General features: G+C 41.6%; 1 protein-coding gene across 4 annotated transcripts in view; it reads left to right on the top strand.

Moving 5' to 3' along the window:
* The window catches only part of KDM4C (lysine demethylase 4C), a 410,995-nt gene that overhangs the window by 29,330 nt on the left and 365,231 nt on the right, over nucleotides 1-16,434 (top strand). For 3 of the 4 annotated variants that reach the window (XM_082656307.1, XM_082656305.1, XM_082656309.1), the window contains exons 2-3: nucleotides 9,820-9,980; nucleotides 15,769-15,944. In XM_082656307.1, the coding sequence (XP_082512433.1) occupies nucleotides 9,837-9,980; nucleotides 15,769-15,944 (320 nt within the window). In that variant the 5' untranslated portion in view covers nucleotides 9,820-9,836. Of the gene's footprint in view, nucleotides 1-9,819; nucleotides 9,981-15,768; nucleotides 15,945-16,434 lie in introns of those variants that run through there. The other variant, XM_082656308.1, reaches the window with a different exon arrangement.

Raw genomic sequence — 16,434 nt, forward strand, 5'->3', positions numbered from 1 at the left:
AGTAGATGTTTGCTCTGTTGTACAGGTAGGACTTTCAGATTAAAAGTTATCTCTGGTAATAGCTCTCTTTCTGACCGAGGGCCCCAATCTAAATTCTTCAGGTAGTTAAGGGATAGGTAAAATTTTTCTTGACTCTGCTGGGTCTTGATTGCCTTCAGCTCAAAAGAATTCACATGCCAAAGTGACATATTGTGAGGTCACAGATTCTCCTCCTCACCTAAAATATCATTTGTTCAGGAAGGACAGAGCCTTGATTCCTTCCTTTTATTTTATTTTACTTTTTTATTATTTTACTTGTGGCTGCTTTGGGTCTTTGTTGCTGTGCTCAGGCTTCCTCTAGTTGCAGTGAGCGGGGGCTACTCTTCGTTGTGGTGCGCGGGCTTCTCATTGCAGTGGCTTCTCTTGCTGCGGAGCATGGGCTCTAGGATGTGGGCTTCAGTAATTGTGGCATGCGGGCTTAGTAGTTGTGGCTCACATTCTCTAGAGCACAGGCTCAGTAGTTGTGGCACACAGGCTTAGTTGCTCCGCGGCATGTGGAACCTTCCCAGACCAGGGCTCGAACCTGTGTCCCCTGCATTGGCAGGCAGATTCTTGACCACTGCACCACCAGGGAAGTCCCCCTTCCTTTTTTTAAAAAATTTAAATTTATTTATTTATTTTTGACTGCGTTGGGTCTTTGTTGCTGCGCATGGGCTTTCTCTAGTTGCGGCGAACGGGGGCTACTCTTCGTTGCAGTGCGCAGGCTTCTCATTGCGGTGGCTTCTCTTGTTGCGGAGCACGAGCTCTAGGTGCGCGGGCTTCAGTAGTTTTGGCGCATGGGCTCAGTTGCTTTGCGGCATGTGGGATCTTCCTGGACCAGGGCTCGAACCTGTGTTCCCTGCATTGGCAGGTGGATTCTTAACCACTGCGCCACCGGTGAAGTCCCCCTGTTTCTTTTATTTTAAATCTTTGGAGTATTATGTTGATGTGTTCTAATGGTGATTGATCAGTTTTTTTTTTTTAAGGAATATTATAGACTTACAGGTTTAAAAATATTTTACAGTGTATTTATTTCACTATAGACTCATGGTTTCTTGCTTTATTTAGTTGATTATAGTCTATTATTATCAATTATTTTTATGCTCAGTTCCCCCAGATTTAGCCCGTGGAAGCCCCTTCAAGTTGGCTTTTCTGTCCTTTTGACCTGTCCCCATTGTTATTTTGAGTATTTCCTTACTTTCTAGCACAAGATATTCCAGGCCCACCTTGTAGTTTTTCTTCCCCTGCCATGGAATCAGACTTTTATCCAAGAAGCCCTGGTTCCTTTTAGTGGAGAATGGTAGTATTTAGCAACAGAGATTTGAGAACTCATTGCTACTGGGGTGTTACTGCTCTCCAAGCCTCTCAGTGGGCAGAGCTAAGGAATTATCTGTACATGTACATGTACATATACATATATGCACATAACACACACACACTGTGAGTTTATACCAGTACCTCCAAATTCCCTCCTAGTGCCGTAAGTTAACTCTAGTTTCCTCCCTCTTTTTATTCGTGAACTCCGTTCCCCGAGAGTGAGAATCTTGGCTCCCATTACCAGTTAGTATGTATCCACGTTCTCATTGCTGTTGCTGTGTTTGTACGGTGTCCTTTTCATCCCATTCAGGATCTATCGTGATGCATGGGGCCACCACGGCTATCTTCTGCCTCCCAAAGTGTTCCTACGTCCTTTTGACCTGACTCCTGTTAGTTGTTATTTTTTGAACTTTTTATTTTGAAATAAGTTCAGAATAACAGAAAACTTGCCAAAAGACAAAGTTATTGCCATACACTTCATCTAGATTTTCCAAATATTAAAGTTGTTCCATGCTCATCATTTTCTCACTCTCACCTTCTCTCTGTTACTCTGTGTATGTGTGTATAATACACGTATTCTTTTCTGAACCGTATGAAAGTAACTTGTAATACCCCTTTACCTGTAAATACATCATCATATATTTCCTAAAAACAAGAATATTCTCTAACCACAGTGCAGTTATCAAGATCAAGAAATTAACCTTGACACAGTTCTATTATCTCATCTACGAATCTTACTCAAATTTCACCATTTGTCCTACAAATATTCTTTGTAGTAAAAGAGATGAAGGGTGTGGAGAAAAGGGAACCCTCTTGCACTGTTGGTGGGAATGTAAATTGATACAGCCACTATGGAAAACAGTATGGAGGTTCCTTAAAAAACTAAAAATAGAATTACCATATGATCCAGCAATCCCCCTACTGGGCATATACCCAGAGAAAACCATAATTCAAAAAGACACATGCACCCTGATGTTCATTGCAGCACTATTTACAATAGCCAGGTCATGGAAGCAGCCTAAATGCCCATCGACAGACAAATGGATAAAGAAGATGTGGTACATATATACAATGGAATATAACTCAGCCATAAAAAGGAACGAAATACGTGGAGCGGCTAGGCCCGTGAGCCACGGCCACTGGGCCTGCGCGTCCGGAGCCTGTGCTCCACAACGGGAGAGGCCACAACAGTGAGAGGCCCGCGTACCACAAAAAAAAAAAAAAAAGGAACAAAATTGGGTCACTTGTAGAGACGTGGATGGATCTAGAGCCTGTCATTCAGAGTGAAGTAACTCAGAAAGAGAATAACAAATATTGTATATTAACGTATGTATGTTGCACCTAGAAAAATGGTACAGATGAACCAGTTTGCAGGGCAGAGGTTGAGACACAGATGTAGAGAACAAACGTTAAGGACACCAAGGGCGGAATGCCGTGGAGGGGGTGGGGATGGTGGTGTGATGAATTGGGCGATTGGGATTGACATGCATACACTGACGTGTATAAAATTGATGACTAATAAGAACCTGCTGTATAAGAAAATAAATAAAATAAAATTCAAAAATTAAAAAACAATACCATTAAGTCACTTAAAAAAAAAAAAGAGAAGAGAAAAAATTTTTTGGTCCATGATCTGAGGATCACATACTACATTAATCTTTTAATCTGGAACTGTTTTTCATTCTTTGTCTTTGATGGCCCTGAGATTTTTGAAGAGTACAAACCACTTATTTTTAAGAATGTCACTTAATTTAGCTTTTTCCTTGTGATTAGATTTAGGTTACCTACATTTTTGGCAGGAATAGCCATATATGTGGTGGTGTGTCCTTCTCAGTACGTCATACCGAGAGCTTTTCTTTGCTGTCTTGCTTTCTAACTGAGGGCCCCAGGCCTGTGGGGTCCTCAGATGACAGGAAAGAGCAGCCTTTAAAGCCAGATGTTCTTGTTGTGGTTCAGTACCTGGTTAGGGATGCTAATGGCTGATGTAGAGGCTTGCCACCTCCCTTTCCCACCCAAGTCTAGAACCAACTGAGAAAGATGAAGGAGTCAAATGGAAGGCCAGAGTATCATGAGCTTTACTGTTGATAAAACTGGGGTTGGAGAATGTTGCTCTCTCTACTTCTTTCCCTCCGGTCTGGCCTTTGATGCTGGTCTTAGTTGGTAGGGCTGCTGTAATAAATTACCACAAACTCATACGGCTCAAAATGAGAGAGATTTATTCAGTCACGGCTCTGGAGGCTAGAAGGCCAAAATCAAGGTGTCAGAAGGGCCATGCGCTCTCTAAAGGATCTGGGAAGAATCTGTTCTGTGATTTCTTGTGGCTGGTTGTGCCTGCTGACATCCCTTGGTTTGCAGCTGCATGGCTTCAATCTGTGTTCTTCTCTCTGGGTCTGTCTCCCCTCCCACCTTTTTAAGAAAAATTTTATTGGATTATAGTTGATTTATAATGTGTTAGTTTCAGGTGTACAGCAAAGTGATTTGGTTATACATATACATATATTCATTCTTTTTCACATTCTTTTCTCATATAGGTTATTACAGAATACCGAATAGAGTTCCCTGTTCTATGCAGTAGGTCTTTGTTGGTTATCTATCTTATATATAGTAGTGTGTGTATGTTAATCCCAAGCTCCTGATTTATCCCTCCCCCCTGTGTTTCCCCTTTGGTAACCATAAGTTTGTTTTTGAGTCTCCTCCCCTTTTATAAGGAGACACCAAAGTCATGTTGGACTAGGGTCCACCCTAATCAAGTTTGACCTCTCTTAACTTGATGATATGTATACAGACCCAGTTTCCAAATAAGGTCACATTCACAGGTATTGGGGGTTAGTTTTTGCCATGTCTTTTGGGGGACACAATTGGGGACACAATTCAACCCATAACAATGCCTCACCGAGGTTGCCTGCAAAGCAGACGCTTACTTAGCTCCCTGTGAAACCAAGCTGGGTGAGCTGCAGTGGTGGAACTGAAAGGCCAGACTTCCAGCTGCCTCAGGTAGGGCCTAGGCCCTCCTTCCGGTGAACCTGGCTCACAGGGACCTGGAGTAGAGCAGGGTAATAGCACCTGCTCTGCCCAGGCCTTGGCTGCTCAACTTCTTTTTAAAATCTCACTGTAGGAAAGGAGAAGTAAGTGAGGACTGGAAAGGATGGCCTCCAGAGTTTGGGTAAGTCCTCATGAGGAACCAGGGGGAGGTGGGAACAGAGTTCTCTTCGAACACTAGCCCAGCTGGTGTTTGTCCCTTGGCTCCTTTTCTTTCTAGCCAAGTGCATTATCTGCTTAACTGGTGAGTGCTGTATCTCCCGGGGGGCTGTGCTTTATAGTAGATCCCCAAGTGTCCTCTTCAGTGTAGACCAGTTCTGTGGCAGGCATTGTCTAAGAAGCTAATACTCCCATGGTGAGAGCCATCAGTTTTACTCTTCTCACAGAAATTGTTTAAACAACAGGACACAGGTCAGAAATACAGGTGTATATAAGGAAAGCAATATAGGCTATAGATTGACATTTAGCAGGAAAGCCTCAGCCTTAGTTTCTTTTTTATTACCAAATAGAGATATATTATTAGAATAAGGAGAGCAGTTGTTTTCCCTTCATGATAAGGTAAAATTTTTCAGGAAGTAGGTTTGGGTGAGTTGTTTAAGTATGAATTCGTGTTAGATTTTTTTGTTTTTGTTTCCACTTAATGAAAAAGATCTGTAGTTCATTAAAAAAGTTCTTAGAGTACTTACTATAAATATGATTATTTGGTTTGAGTGGTCTCGAAAACATTGAAGGCCAGCTCTGTAGAGGCAAAATAACAAAGTTATCATCACAGATACTGTTGTCACTCACTTTGGGGACTCAGTCTGTAAAGAGGTGTAGCGTTAAAAAAAAAATGTCTATTGCATCACCTTCAGTAGAAAATCATAGAGATGTTTCTTGCAAAATATGTCTTTCTCCAACTAGGAAACATTATTGCAAGAGCACTTTAAACCTTCTTTTCTGCTTTGCTCAGAGAAATAAAGGTAAAAGAGAGAAGCGGGGCTGGGAATTTGATCCTAGCAACATGATTAAGTTTAATAATGATAAAGGTGGATTAGGAAAAACTCAAGGAACTGAACATTTATAAACTAACTTTTAAGGGTAAAGAAGGTATGTAGGCAACCCCAAAATGAAATGAAAATGGTTATAAATGTCCAAAAATGATCGGTATCACTAGTAATCAAAGAAATGAAACTTTGCACCAGACGTTTTTGCCTGTCATATTGGCAGAGATTTGGGTGGTGGGATTAACATTAAATCTTAAGATACTTTGACGTTTTAAATTTTATCATGATCATGTATTAACTTTATAGATTGAAAAGGTCTAAGTATAAGCTATCTAGGTCTTTGGTAAATGTACCTGATTTGGAGGTAGAACTGGTTTTGTGTACTGAAGGAAGTAGTGACGTTAGGAAGAGGCAAAGTTTACTTCTCAGACGAGTTAGCAAGCTAGATCAAGGGTGAGGGTTTAATTCTGATTGTTATGTATTTGCCGCATATCTTAACAGTCTCATTGCTTGTTTTTCTTTTTTTTAAAAAAAATTATTTATTATTTATTTTTTGGCTGCGTTGGGTCTTTGTTGCTGTGCGTGGGCTTTCTCTAGTTGTGGTGAGCGGGGGCTACTCTTCACTGTGGTGTGCGGGCTTCTCATTGTGGTGGCTTCTCTTGTTGCGGAGCACGGGCTCTAGGCACGCGGGCTTGAGTAGTTGTGGCTCGCAGGCTCTAGAGCTCAGGCTCAGTAGTTGTGGCACATGAAATTAGTTGCTCCGTGGCATGTGGGATCTTCCCTGACCTGGGCTTGAACCCGTGTCCCCTGCATTGGCAGGCGGATTCTTCACCACTGTGCCACCAGGGAAGCCCCTGCTTCAGTTTCTTATCAGAGCTATTGTTCTGTTTTTTAGACCAGAATCTTGACTCCTCTGTTTCTCACTTCTATCACAAAATGAGTCAGCTCACTTCTCTGCTTAACATCCTCCAGAACAGTTACCTTAGAAAGCAGTGTCATCCCGATGGTGGGAAACACATGTTAGAACATGATGTACAAGAGGGGGAAGAAGCTCAAGATCGCTTCTATCTCATTTTGAGTAAAAGCCAAGCCCCTTTTCTCCCCTCACCCCACGCCCCATGTCCTCTCTTACCTTGCTTACCACACTCACTTCTTGCTGTTCTTTGAAGAGCCCAAGAGGCTCCTTACTGTTGCTCAGCCTCAGATGCTCTTCCAGATATCTCACGGTTTATTTCCTCCTTCAGGCCTCTGAAAGGCTTCCCTTGCCCACCCCATGTGAAGCAGCTACCCCTCCTCTTGCACTCTGTGCCCCTACCCTGGCTTACTTCTTCATAGCACTTATTATTTATTGTCTGTTTCACTCCACTGCTGTTAGGGTTTTGTTTCATTCCTTTCTGAATGTCCACCCACCAGTCAGGCACTCAGTACTTAGTTGTTGAATGACCAGCTGAATTTCCGAATTTTCTTTAGTGGCTTCTCAAGCTCTTTGCCTAGAGGAAGAGGCAGGACACCCTTGTTCTTCAACCATGGGAAAGTAAGGCTGCCTTCCGTGTACCAGATGTTTCTAAGAGGTGCTCTGGGGACTTCTTCCCCTTTCTCACTGCTCAGATTTTTACATTCTATTACTCTGGTAATATTACTGGTCAAATGAATCTGTTTTCTAAGTAACTTTTCCATGTTTGGGGCCAATGCTTTCCTTTTTCCTGCATTTGGTGTCATTTAATGTAAATACTTCGATGACATTTTGGCATTTATTCCTTCATTCAGTTAGCAAATAGTTATTGTAGCAGATATTATGAGCCAGGCTGGGTACCAGATGGGATGCCAGGGCTTAAAGAGATGGAGATCCTGCCTTTCCCTTGAGTAGCTTGGACTTCAGTGTTTGGTTGTAGGTGCCATTGGGACAGGCAGCTGATGTAAGAGAAATGCAGAGAGGGAGGTCGAGAAACACAGGGTGGCTCACCTAGGCCTGCCTCAGAGGGTTGGGAATCTCCACAGTGGACAGGAGTTTGAAAGGTGAGGAAACAGGTAAAGGCTGCTCCAACAGGAGAGAATAATTTGGGCAAAGGCGTAGAGAGCTGTACTCGTTTAGAGAAGCAAAAAAAATCAATGAGTATTATTGGAGCATACACTGTAATGCAGGCTGTGGTGGTGGACGAGGCCATGATAGTTCTTGCAAGGGCCTGATCTGGACGCTTCTAGAGGGTTATGTGTATCCTGTGTAGAGGTGAGACTTTTATCCTGCAGCCCATGGATTTAGGCATGTGCACCTGAAGGGAAGTGGCTGGTGAGGTGCAACTTTTTTTTTTTAATAAATTTATTTATTATTTAGTTTTTGGCTGTGTTGGGTCTTCATTTCTGTGTGAGGGCTTTCTCTAGTTGCGGCAAGCGGGGGCCACTCTTCATCGTGGTGCGCGGGCCTCTCACTGTCACAGCCTCTCTTGTTGTGGAGCACGGGCTCCAGACGCGCAGGCTGAGTAGTTGTGGCGCGTGGGCTTAGTTGCTCTGCGGCATGTGGGATCTTCCCAGATCAGGACTCGAACCTGTGTCCCCTGCATTGGCAGGCGGACTCTCAACCACTGCACCACCAGGTAAGCTCTAGGTGCAACGTTTGTAAATTGCATGACCCCTTTCTGAGACAGGGAGAATACAGAATATTTTCTGTTGTGTATTAATATATCTCCACACAGAGTATTTTCAAATTTATAAAATCCTGAAGGGTGGCAGGGTTTAATTTTGATGTACCTCATTTTCCTCGCATGCACTTTGTTTTTTTGTTTTTGGCCGCGCTGCATGGCTTGTGAGATCTTAGTTCCCCAACCAGGGATCAAACCTGGGGCCCCAGAGTGAAAGCACCTAATCCTAACCACTCGACCACCAGGGAATTCCCTCCCCACATGCACTTTGTGAGATAGACGCTCATTTAAACCTTCAGTAAATGATGATCACATCATCTGTAGTCCTGATCTGTTTTAACTTCTTATTATCCCCTTGCATGTTTTCCCCTTTATCTACCCCATCCCTTCCCAACTTCTCTTTTTGTCAAGCAGATTAAATTTATTATAAAAAGATGAGAAAAGGAAAGCTTTGTTCTGAGAGGATTTGCTGTCTGAGCTGTCGGATGCCAGGCAGTGTTGCTGCATCTGGAAGTGGGGTGGGGCTGGACTCCTTCCTGAGGCATGCATGCCTGCCCATGCTCCTTATCACCTTGGCATTCCCTGTGCCTGGCACACAGTAGGTGTTCAGTAGTTGTTTGTGGAAGGAATCATGCTGTTCATAGACAGCAGGATTAAGTTTGTGTTTTCGCAACACTACTACTGCCTACTTTTCTACTTTGATCTGTATAATCTTTTCTTTCTAAACTCCAGACAAACTAACCTCCCCTCTCCATCCCTGCAAGCTTCCAAATATTTTCACCACATAAAGTGTTCCTTCTCTCATCTGGCAAACTTCTGCATCTTCTCATAAGGCTTAACTCTGCCTCTTTCTAGGGAAGTTATTTCTGAGTAACTCAGGTGGAGTCAGGAACTCCTTCCTGTGTATAGTTTTGTATTGAAGTTTGTTCGGCCTCTAAACAGTGAGCTTGGAAGGCAACCTTACCCCTTTCTGTGTCTCCAGTACTTTAGCCTGGTGTCCGGTGGTTTTGCGGACAGGATAGTTTGTAAGTTGTTATAGGAAAGCATGTCATGACGAGTAGAAGTGCACCTGAGTAAGCCCTGTGCTGGGGATGTGGAATATTGTCCATTAACCTCTCAGCCGGCACCAGGCCCTTACATAGGTGCATGGATGAGAGTCTGTTTCAGAGCTGGTGCATAGGAACAACACCTTCTGTAAACTTGCAAAGTTAGAAAATTTATTCTTTTTTAAAATAATTAATTTTTGGCTGCACTGGGTCTTCGTTGCTGCTGTGCGCTGGCGTTCTCTAGTTGCGGCGAGCGGGGGCTGCTCTTTGTTGCAGTGAATGGGCTTCTCATTGCGGTAGCTTCTCTTGTTGCAGAGCACAGGCTCTAGGCGTGCAGACTTCAGTAGTTGTGGCACGCGGGCTCAGTAGTTGTGGCTCACGGGTTGAGTTGCTCCGCAGCATGTGGGATCTTCCCGGACCAGGGATCGAAGCCCTGTTCCCTGCATTGGCAGGCGGATTCTTAACCACTGCGCCACCAGGGAAGTCCCTAGAAAATTCATTCTTTCTAGGAAGGACTCTGAGGAGGAGAGCAATATAATTAGGTCAGTGATTTAATGCCAGGAATAGAAGCTTGGGAGGAGGAGTAACTAGAGGCAGTTTTTCTTTTCAGGAGTCTGGGGAGAGATGAGGGGGTCTCCCTAACAGGGTGGTAGAAGGGAATGGTTAAGTAACTAGAAGAGTTTTTGCTGGAGGAGCTTACCTGCTATTTGGGAGAAATGACCACTGACCTCACCACCCAATAACTCAGCACTGATGCCCGCATCATCTTCTCTGCAGAGACTGCTCCAGCCATCATGGAGGTGGCCAAGGTGGAGAGTCCGCTCAACCCCAGCTGTAAGATCATGACCTTCAGACCCTGCATGGAGGAATTCCGGGAGTTCAACAAATACCTCGCATACATGGAGTCTAAAGGAGCCCATCGAGCGGGTCTTGCAAAGGTGATTATCCTCAGATCTTTTAAGCCAGAAAATGATCACTTGGCCTTTCAGTTATGCTTAGTCTTCTTGATGTGGAAACTTGTTTCTTCCAAAGGAAGACATTTGCAAAATCTTTGTTCTTGTTAATCCATTAATGCAGTTAATGCAATGGGAAGCATTGATAGGCTTAAAGTAGAGGAGAGGAGGATATGGTGGCTGCTTGTTTGTTTACTTGTTATTTTTGTGACATTATTTTGATAAGATCACACTGGCTTCTACATCAGGAATGAATTTGAGGGGGAGGCAGAGCAGAAGCAGGGAGTCTTGTCAGGGGTAGTTGTGATGTGCTCAGGGACATAAGGTGGTCCCTAAGGCGCTCAAGACTGCATTGCAGGGTTGCCCCCATAAGCCCAGAGTTAGAGCTTTGAAAGAGAGATTATCTAGATTTGAATTTAACCTGAGATAGGTATATCTTTCTATAATGGAAATCTAGTTCAATTTAAAATTTTCCTCAAGAATAGATTTTATTGTTACTTGCTTTGTTTTGTTCTTGTTCTAAATGTTAAGTTTATAATCTGGGTTTCTGTAGACTTGTTGGCATCACCACATAAATTCCTGAGCCCCAGCAGAGCCTTCTCTACTGTGGCTCGTCACGGGTCCTACTTGGAACCCCATCTCCGTGGAAGGTCCAGTAGCATTGAAAACAGACAGTAGCCTCAGAGAGAACTTGCAGAAGGGCAGGGGTTGGTGTTCAAGTCCTCCTCCTGCATCTGGACGCAGCTGCTTGTAACCTTGGACTATTCTGACATCTCTGCCTTGAAGTCTGTTATTTGATATGTATGGTTCAGGTCACTCCTAGAAAAGGTTTAAAATTTGGGGATGTTAAGTTGAGTGAAAGTTGATTAGGGGTGGGTGAGAGAAAAGGAAGATAAAGGTTTATAGTGAATTTCTCAGATGAGCTATCCTTACTTAATCTTTTCATTAGGTTTGCTCTTAAAGATCTCATTTTTGGAACCTTAACATTTCTGGGTTGTCTTTGAGGAGGAAAAAAAATCAAGTTGAAGAGAATGATATTTCAGAATCATTTGACACACAGAATTTTGATCATAAACTTAAAATGAACCGGTTAGCAAGGTTTTGAGCTTTATTGGGCAGAAGGGTGTTAGGGTGACTGTCTGTCCTCTACTCTGGGCTCTGAATGCAGCCCTTTGTCCTGTTGTTCTCCCTCTTTTGTTGCCTGAAAACATATATCTTACTGTGTTCCACTGGGATTAGTGAATGTTCTGTGGTTGGGGGCACGTTTAGTAACCTTAGAAGAGGAAGCGGGCACTACCCTCACAAGGGAGCTGCAGGCACACAGAGGACACCTGTGCTGCCTTGGGTGTTCTCTGACAGAATGACGTTAATGAGAACGACAGTTAGTTTTCTGAATGTTGAACCAGACACACCTGAGTCCAGACTTTTTTTTTAAGTGAGACTCATTGACAAAGCTGGAGTTACTCATTTATTCAATCTTGTGGCAATTCCCTTTTACTTATACTAGGAATACAATAAACTGTTTTATTCCCAGTCATTTTTGCCATCTTTTACATCAAGTCACATGGACTCAGTTTCACCTGATTTCCTTCTTTTTCTGGAAGTGACAGCAATAGCAAATGTATAAAACTACACCAAAGCAAATCAAATTGTAAAGATCAAAACTGCATTAATGTTGCTAGTTTACTTTGAGGGCTAGCCCTGGGGAACAGATCCACCTATGAAATTCTTTGTTGATGCACCATTTAATGAATTGGTCTTAATTTATGATTTGAAGAAAGTGGTTGAGAAATTCCAACAGTAGTGACTTTGGCCTCAGATTACAGTCTGTCTTGCTTGATAACATTTTTTAAAAAATCAATCAATTAGTTAATTTTTGGCTGCGTTGGGTCTTCGTTGCTGTGCGCGGGCTATCTCTGGTTGCCGCGAGCGGGGGCTGCTTTTCATTGTGGTGCGCAGGCGTCTCACTGCGGTGGCTTCTCGTTGCGGGGCATGAGTTCTAGGCACGAGGGCTCAGTAGTTGTGGCTCGCGGGCTGTAGAGCGCAGGCTCAGTAGCTGTGGCGCACGGGCTTAGTTGCTCCGCGGCATGGGGGATCTTCCCGGACTCTAGGGATCGAACCCGTGTCCCCTGCATTGGCAGGCGGATTCTTAACCACTGCGCCACCAGGGTAGTCTGGTTGATGACATTTTTTTAGATTTATACTTTAGATTTAACTTTTTTTTTCCAGAGTGAGAGGTTTGACACCCTGACTTTTTGTCTAAAAAGTTGGTGGTCCAGGTGCGAAAGTGAAAGGTGACAGAGTCCTTAAATGTAAGACTTGTACTGTTTTTGTGGAGAAAGGTTATGATGAAGCATTATTATACGAGCAATGGCTAAATTCTTTGGCAGCAGTGTTCTGGACGTAGCCTGTTCTGGGCCTGAGGTTATGCATAATACAGAGTTTCACAAGTAGCCTAGCGGGTGCAGATAGCTGTCTGTGCCCAAAGGTGAAGAAAGAGTGTGAGAAGCACCGCCCTTCCTCCTCCTGCTCCTTTCTCAGTTGGTAGATGATAGTAATAGCAACATAGTTCAGGATAAGTAGTGCAAATACAGATTGTAGCTGGACAATTTTACTGGTATAGGGCCCAGGCTGGGGTCGGGGAGATGGTAATATGCAATATATATATATATATATAAATATATATATATATATAAAGTCCTAAGTATGTTGTGCTTACGATTCCTATGTAAGAAAATCTGATGTGTTAAGATTTAAAATTATAGTTAAAAAATAAGATTTTTGTTATATGCCTGAGCTTACAGAGTTTTAAAGTTCTGTCTGAACATTTTAATTGAAGTAAATGAACACATGCACAAAATATTCACAAAGGTAATATTTAGAGTTTTGTAAATGTATTCCTTGTTTAACTTGAGAGAAGAAAATTTGGTTCAGAATTTTTTGGGGGTGAAAAACTGCCTTGTTTTTCACAACACAGGAAAATATTTAAGTCTAAACATAATATTGATTTTGATTGTAGATATATTTCTAAACAGGAGCCTGGATAAATCTATGTTTTATATTTTGGAATACTCACATTTATTTCTGATGAAGAAAAAGTTAGTATTTATAACACTCTTAAATACTGCCCTCTCCCCTTTCAATATGTGATCAAGACAATGTAATATGTTTATCCATATCCATTTGGTGCGATTGTCCATATGCTTTTAAGATACTGAGTATGTATTTTTAGCTCATTTTAAGCTAACATACCTCGGAGAAAATAAAATGTATAATATTTCCATATTGCTGATGAAAATTAATTTTAGACTTGACTGCTCCCCCCACCTCTTTTTTGAATTAATAGAGTCGTTTATCAGGTGTATAACATTGGCCAAGTCACTCCTTCCCCGACTCCAGGTTTTCTTATCTGACGAAGCTTGACTTAAAGCTTTCACAAAAGCTAGTTGCAGGTGCAGTGTAGATAAAATGTGAAAGACAAAACCTGAAAACTCTTAGAAAACTCTTAGAAAACTCTTAGAAAACAAAATAGAATGTATTCATGCCCTAGAGTAGGAAAATACATATTTTTTAAACAGAAGATCAAGGCAAAAAAATGAAGAAATTGGATTACATTAAAGTTAAGAGCTTATGTTTATCAAAATATAGTTTAGAAGGTTGAAGGGAAAGTTACAGGGTAAGAGAAGATATTTGATATATGTACACACACATACATATAGATATTTGCAAATACACACACACATTCTTCTAAGAATAACCAGACTATATACAGAATCTCTATACATTAATAAGAAAAAGACTGACAGTGCCATAGTAAAATGAACAAGAGGATTGAATAAGCACTTTACGAAAGAGGATATCTGTAGGGTCAGTGAATATATGAAGAGATTTCTTTAGTTATCAGAAAATGCAAATAAAATCCAACTTGAGTACCATTACACACCTTCCAGAAAGACTAAAATTTAAACGATCAACAATGCAAAGTGATGATGAAGATGTGGAGCAACAGGAACTTTCACACATTGCTGGCGGGAGTATGAAATCGTACAACCACTTTGGCAAAAGTTTGGTAATAACGATTAAGTTTGATCTGTACATATCCTATGTCCCAGTAGTTTCACTGTTAGGAGGGTCTGTGCGTGTATGTATTTGAGAACCGTGTGCCCACATGCAGCAGAAGATGCATACAGCAATATTAATAGTGCTGTTTGCAGTTGCCAATAATTAGAAAAAAAACAAGTGACCACCAAGTAGTCACCCCTACAAATAAATATTTATACGAAGGCGTACTAAGTAGGAATGAAAGTCAATGAACTTCAGTTACCTAGGTCATCATATTTGAATCTCACAAAAAAATTGAGTAAAATATAAAAGATAAAGAATGTATGTATAGGGGGCTTCCCTGGTGGCGTAGTGGTTGAGAGTCTGCCTGCTGATGCAGGGGACACGGGTTCGTGCCCCGGTCCGGGAAGATCCCACATGCCGCAGAGCGGCTGGGCCTGTGAGCCATGGCTGCTGAGTCTGCGCGTCTGGAGCCTGTGCTCCGCAATGGGAGAGGCCACAGCAGTGAGAGGCCTGCGTACCGCAAAAAAAAAAAAAAAAGAGAATGTATGTATATATGGATGCTTATGTTTCTGTACATTTAAAAAACTGTTGTCAGGGTTTACACACAGACATGAAACTATAAAGCCCAGCAAGGAGATTAATAGCGTAAGTGCCATGATGGTGACCATCTTTTGAGTAAGAGGGGGATGTATTTGGAAAAGGGTACCAGGATCTCTGGGGTGCCAGAAGTATCTTACTTCTCACACCTGAGCAGTGGGTACTCTGGTGTTTGCTTTATAATAACTCACAAAGCTACATATTTGTGATTATGCATTTTTCGTATGTGTGCTATCTATATTTTGCAATTAAATTTTTAAAAGAAGTTTGTCTTTAAAAATTAAGATAACTTCTAAAGGTGGATAAATTCCAGCTATAAACCATGACTCAATTCATAACTTGACTCAATTCATAACATGACTAAATTCATAACTCAATTCGTAACTTCCTTCTAATTTTTGATCATATGATTATGTATTTTTGGTTTTACTGTTGATGATCTTTCCATTGTTAGTAATTAAGTGTTGAAATACTATGGGAGAGCAATGGTGTGCTGAGCTACTTCATACAGGCACATGAGAATTGAGAGTGCACATCTTTTCCAACCCCATGTTCAGTGACATCACATTGGTAAGCTCAAATTGGCCATGATGGGAGTAGTTACAACCATGGAAATAGGCAAAACCCACAAATCAGGGTTCCCCCACCTCCCTGGAAAGTTGTTGGTTAAACATTTACTTGCACACCAGTCTGATTTGCCATATTGTGTGAGAGGTGTTTAAAGAAAAGGTATCAACTAAACCAATACTTATTTTTCTCATGGTACTATAAACAGCACTTGAACTCTAGCAAGTTATTTTACTTTTGTGTGTCTCTCAATTTTACCTTTAAAACAGAGAGGTTAACAGTAGCCACTAAAAAATAAGTTAATACAAGCACAGTATTTTGTATAGTAAGTACTCAGTAAATTTTGCTGTTTTAAAAAAGTCATGTCAGTAAGGTGAATATTTGGGAGAATGCAAGCATTTCCTTTAATGTGAATCTTCACAGTTCTTTTACACATTTGTCATATAAATGCTGAGAAATTCTTCACTTGTATTCTGTTGGAATAGAAAAGCTAAATAACTACCTGGAATGTTTTCCAAATAATATTTCATTATTTTACTTTTAGGTTATTCCTCCTAAGGAGTGGAAGCCAAGGCAGTGCTATGATGACATTGACAATTTGCTTATTCCAGCGCCAATTCAGCAGATGGTCACAGGGCAGTCAGGACTGTTCACTCAATACAACATCCAGAAAAAAGCCATGACAGTGAAGGAGTTCAGGCAGCTGGCCAACAGTGGCAAGTGAGTAGATTCAGTTTACTATTTTTATTTCTTTCGAAGATATAGGTGAACATGGTAAGTAACCAAGTAGATGGGAGCTTGTGGTGAAAAGCAGGAGTCTTCTGCACAATCTCTTTCAGTCCTCATTTAACTGTTACTGTTTTCTGTTTTTCAGGTGGTTGCCTGCCTACTTACTTTAGTTTACTGCTAGGGAAAACTAGTTCCTCGTTTTATCATCTCATTCATAATATTTGTAAATGGTTTTTTTCCTATCTTTTAGTTGCCATGAGTTTTTGATTCTACACTTGATTCATCTTTGTTAGGCAAATTTTCTTCTGTGTGTGACAATCTTTAAGTCTTTTTTTTTTTTAAATGGCATTCCTCTTTTTTAAAAAATTAATTATTTTTGGCTGCGTTGGGTCTTTGTTGCTGCGCGTGGGCTTTCCCTAGTTGGCATTGAGCAGGGGGCTACTCTTCGTTGTGGTGCGTGGGCTTCTTATTGCAGTGACTT

Source organism: Grampus griseus (assembly GCF_964374135.1).
Source record: "Grampus griseus genome assembly, chromosome: 6".
In the NCBI taxonomy this organism is placed as follows: domain Eukaryota; kingdom Metazoa; phylum Chordata; class Mammalia; order Artiodactyla; family Delphinidae; genus Grampus; species Grampus griseus.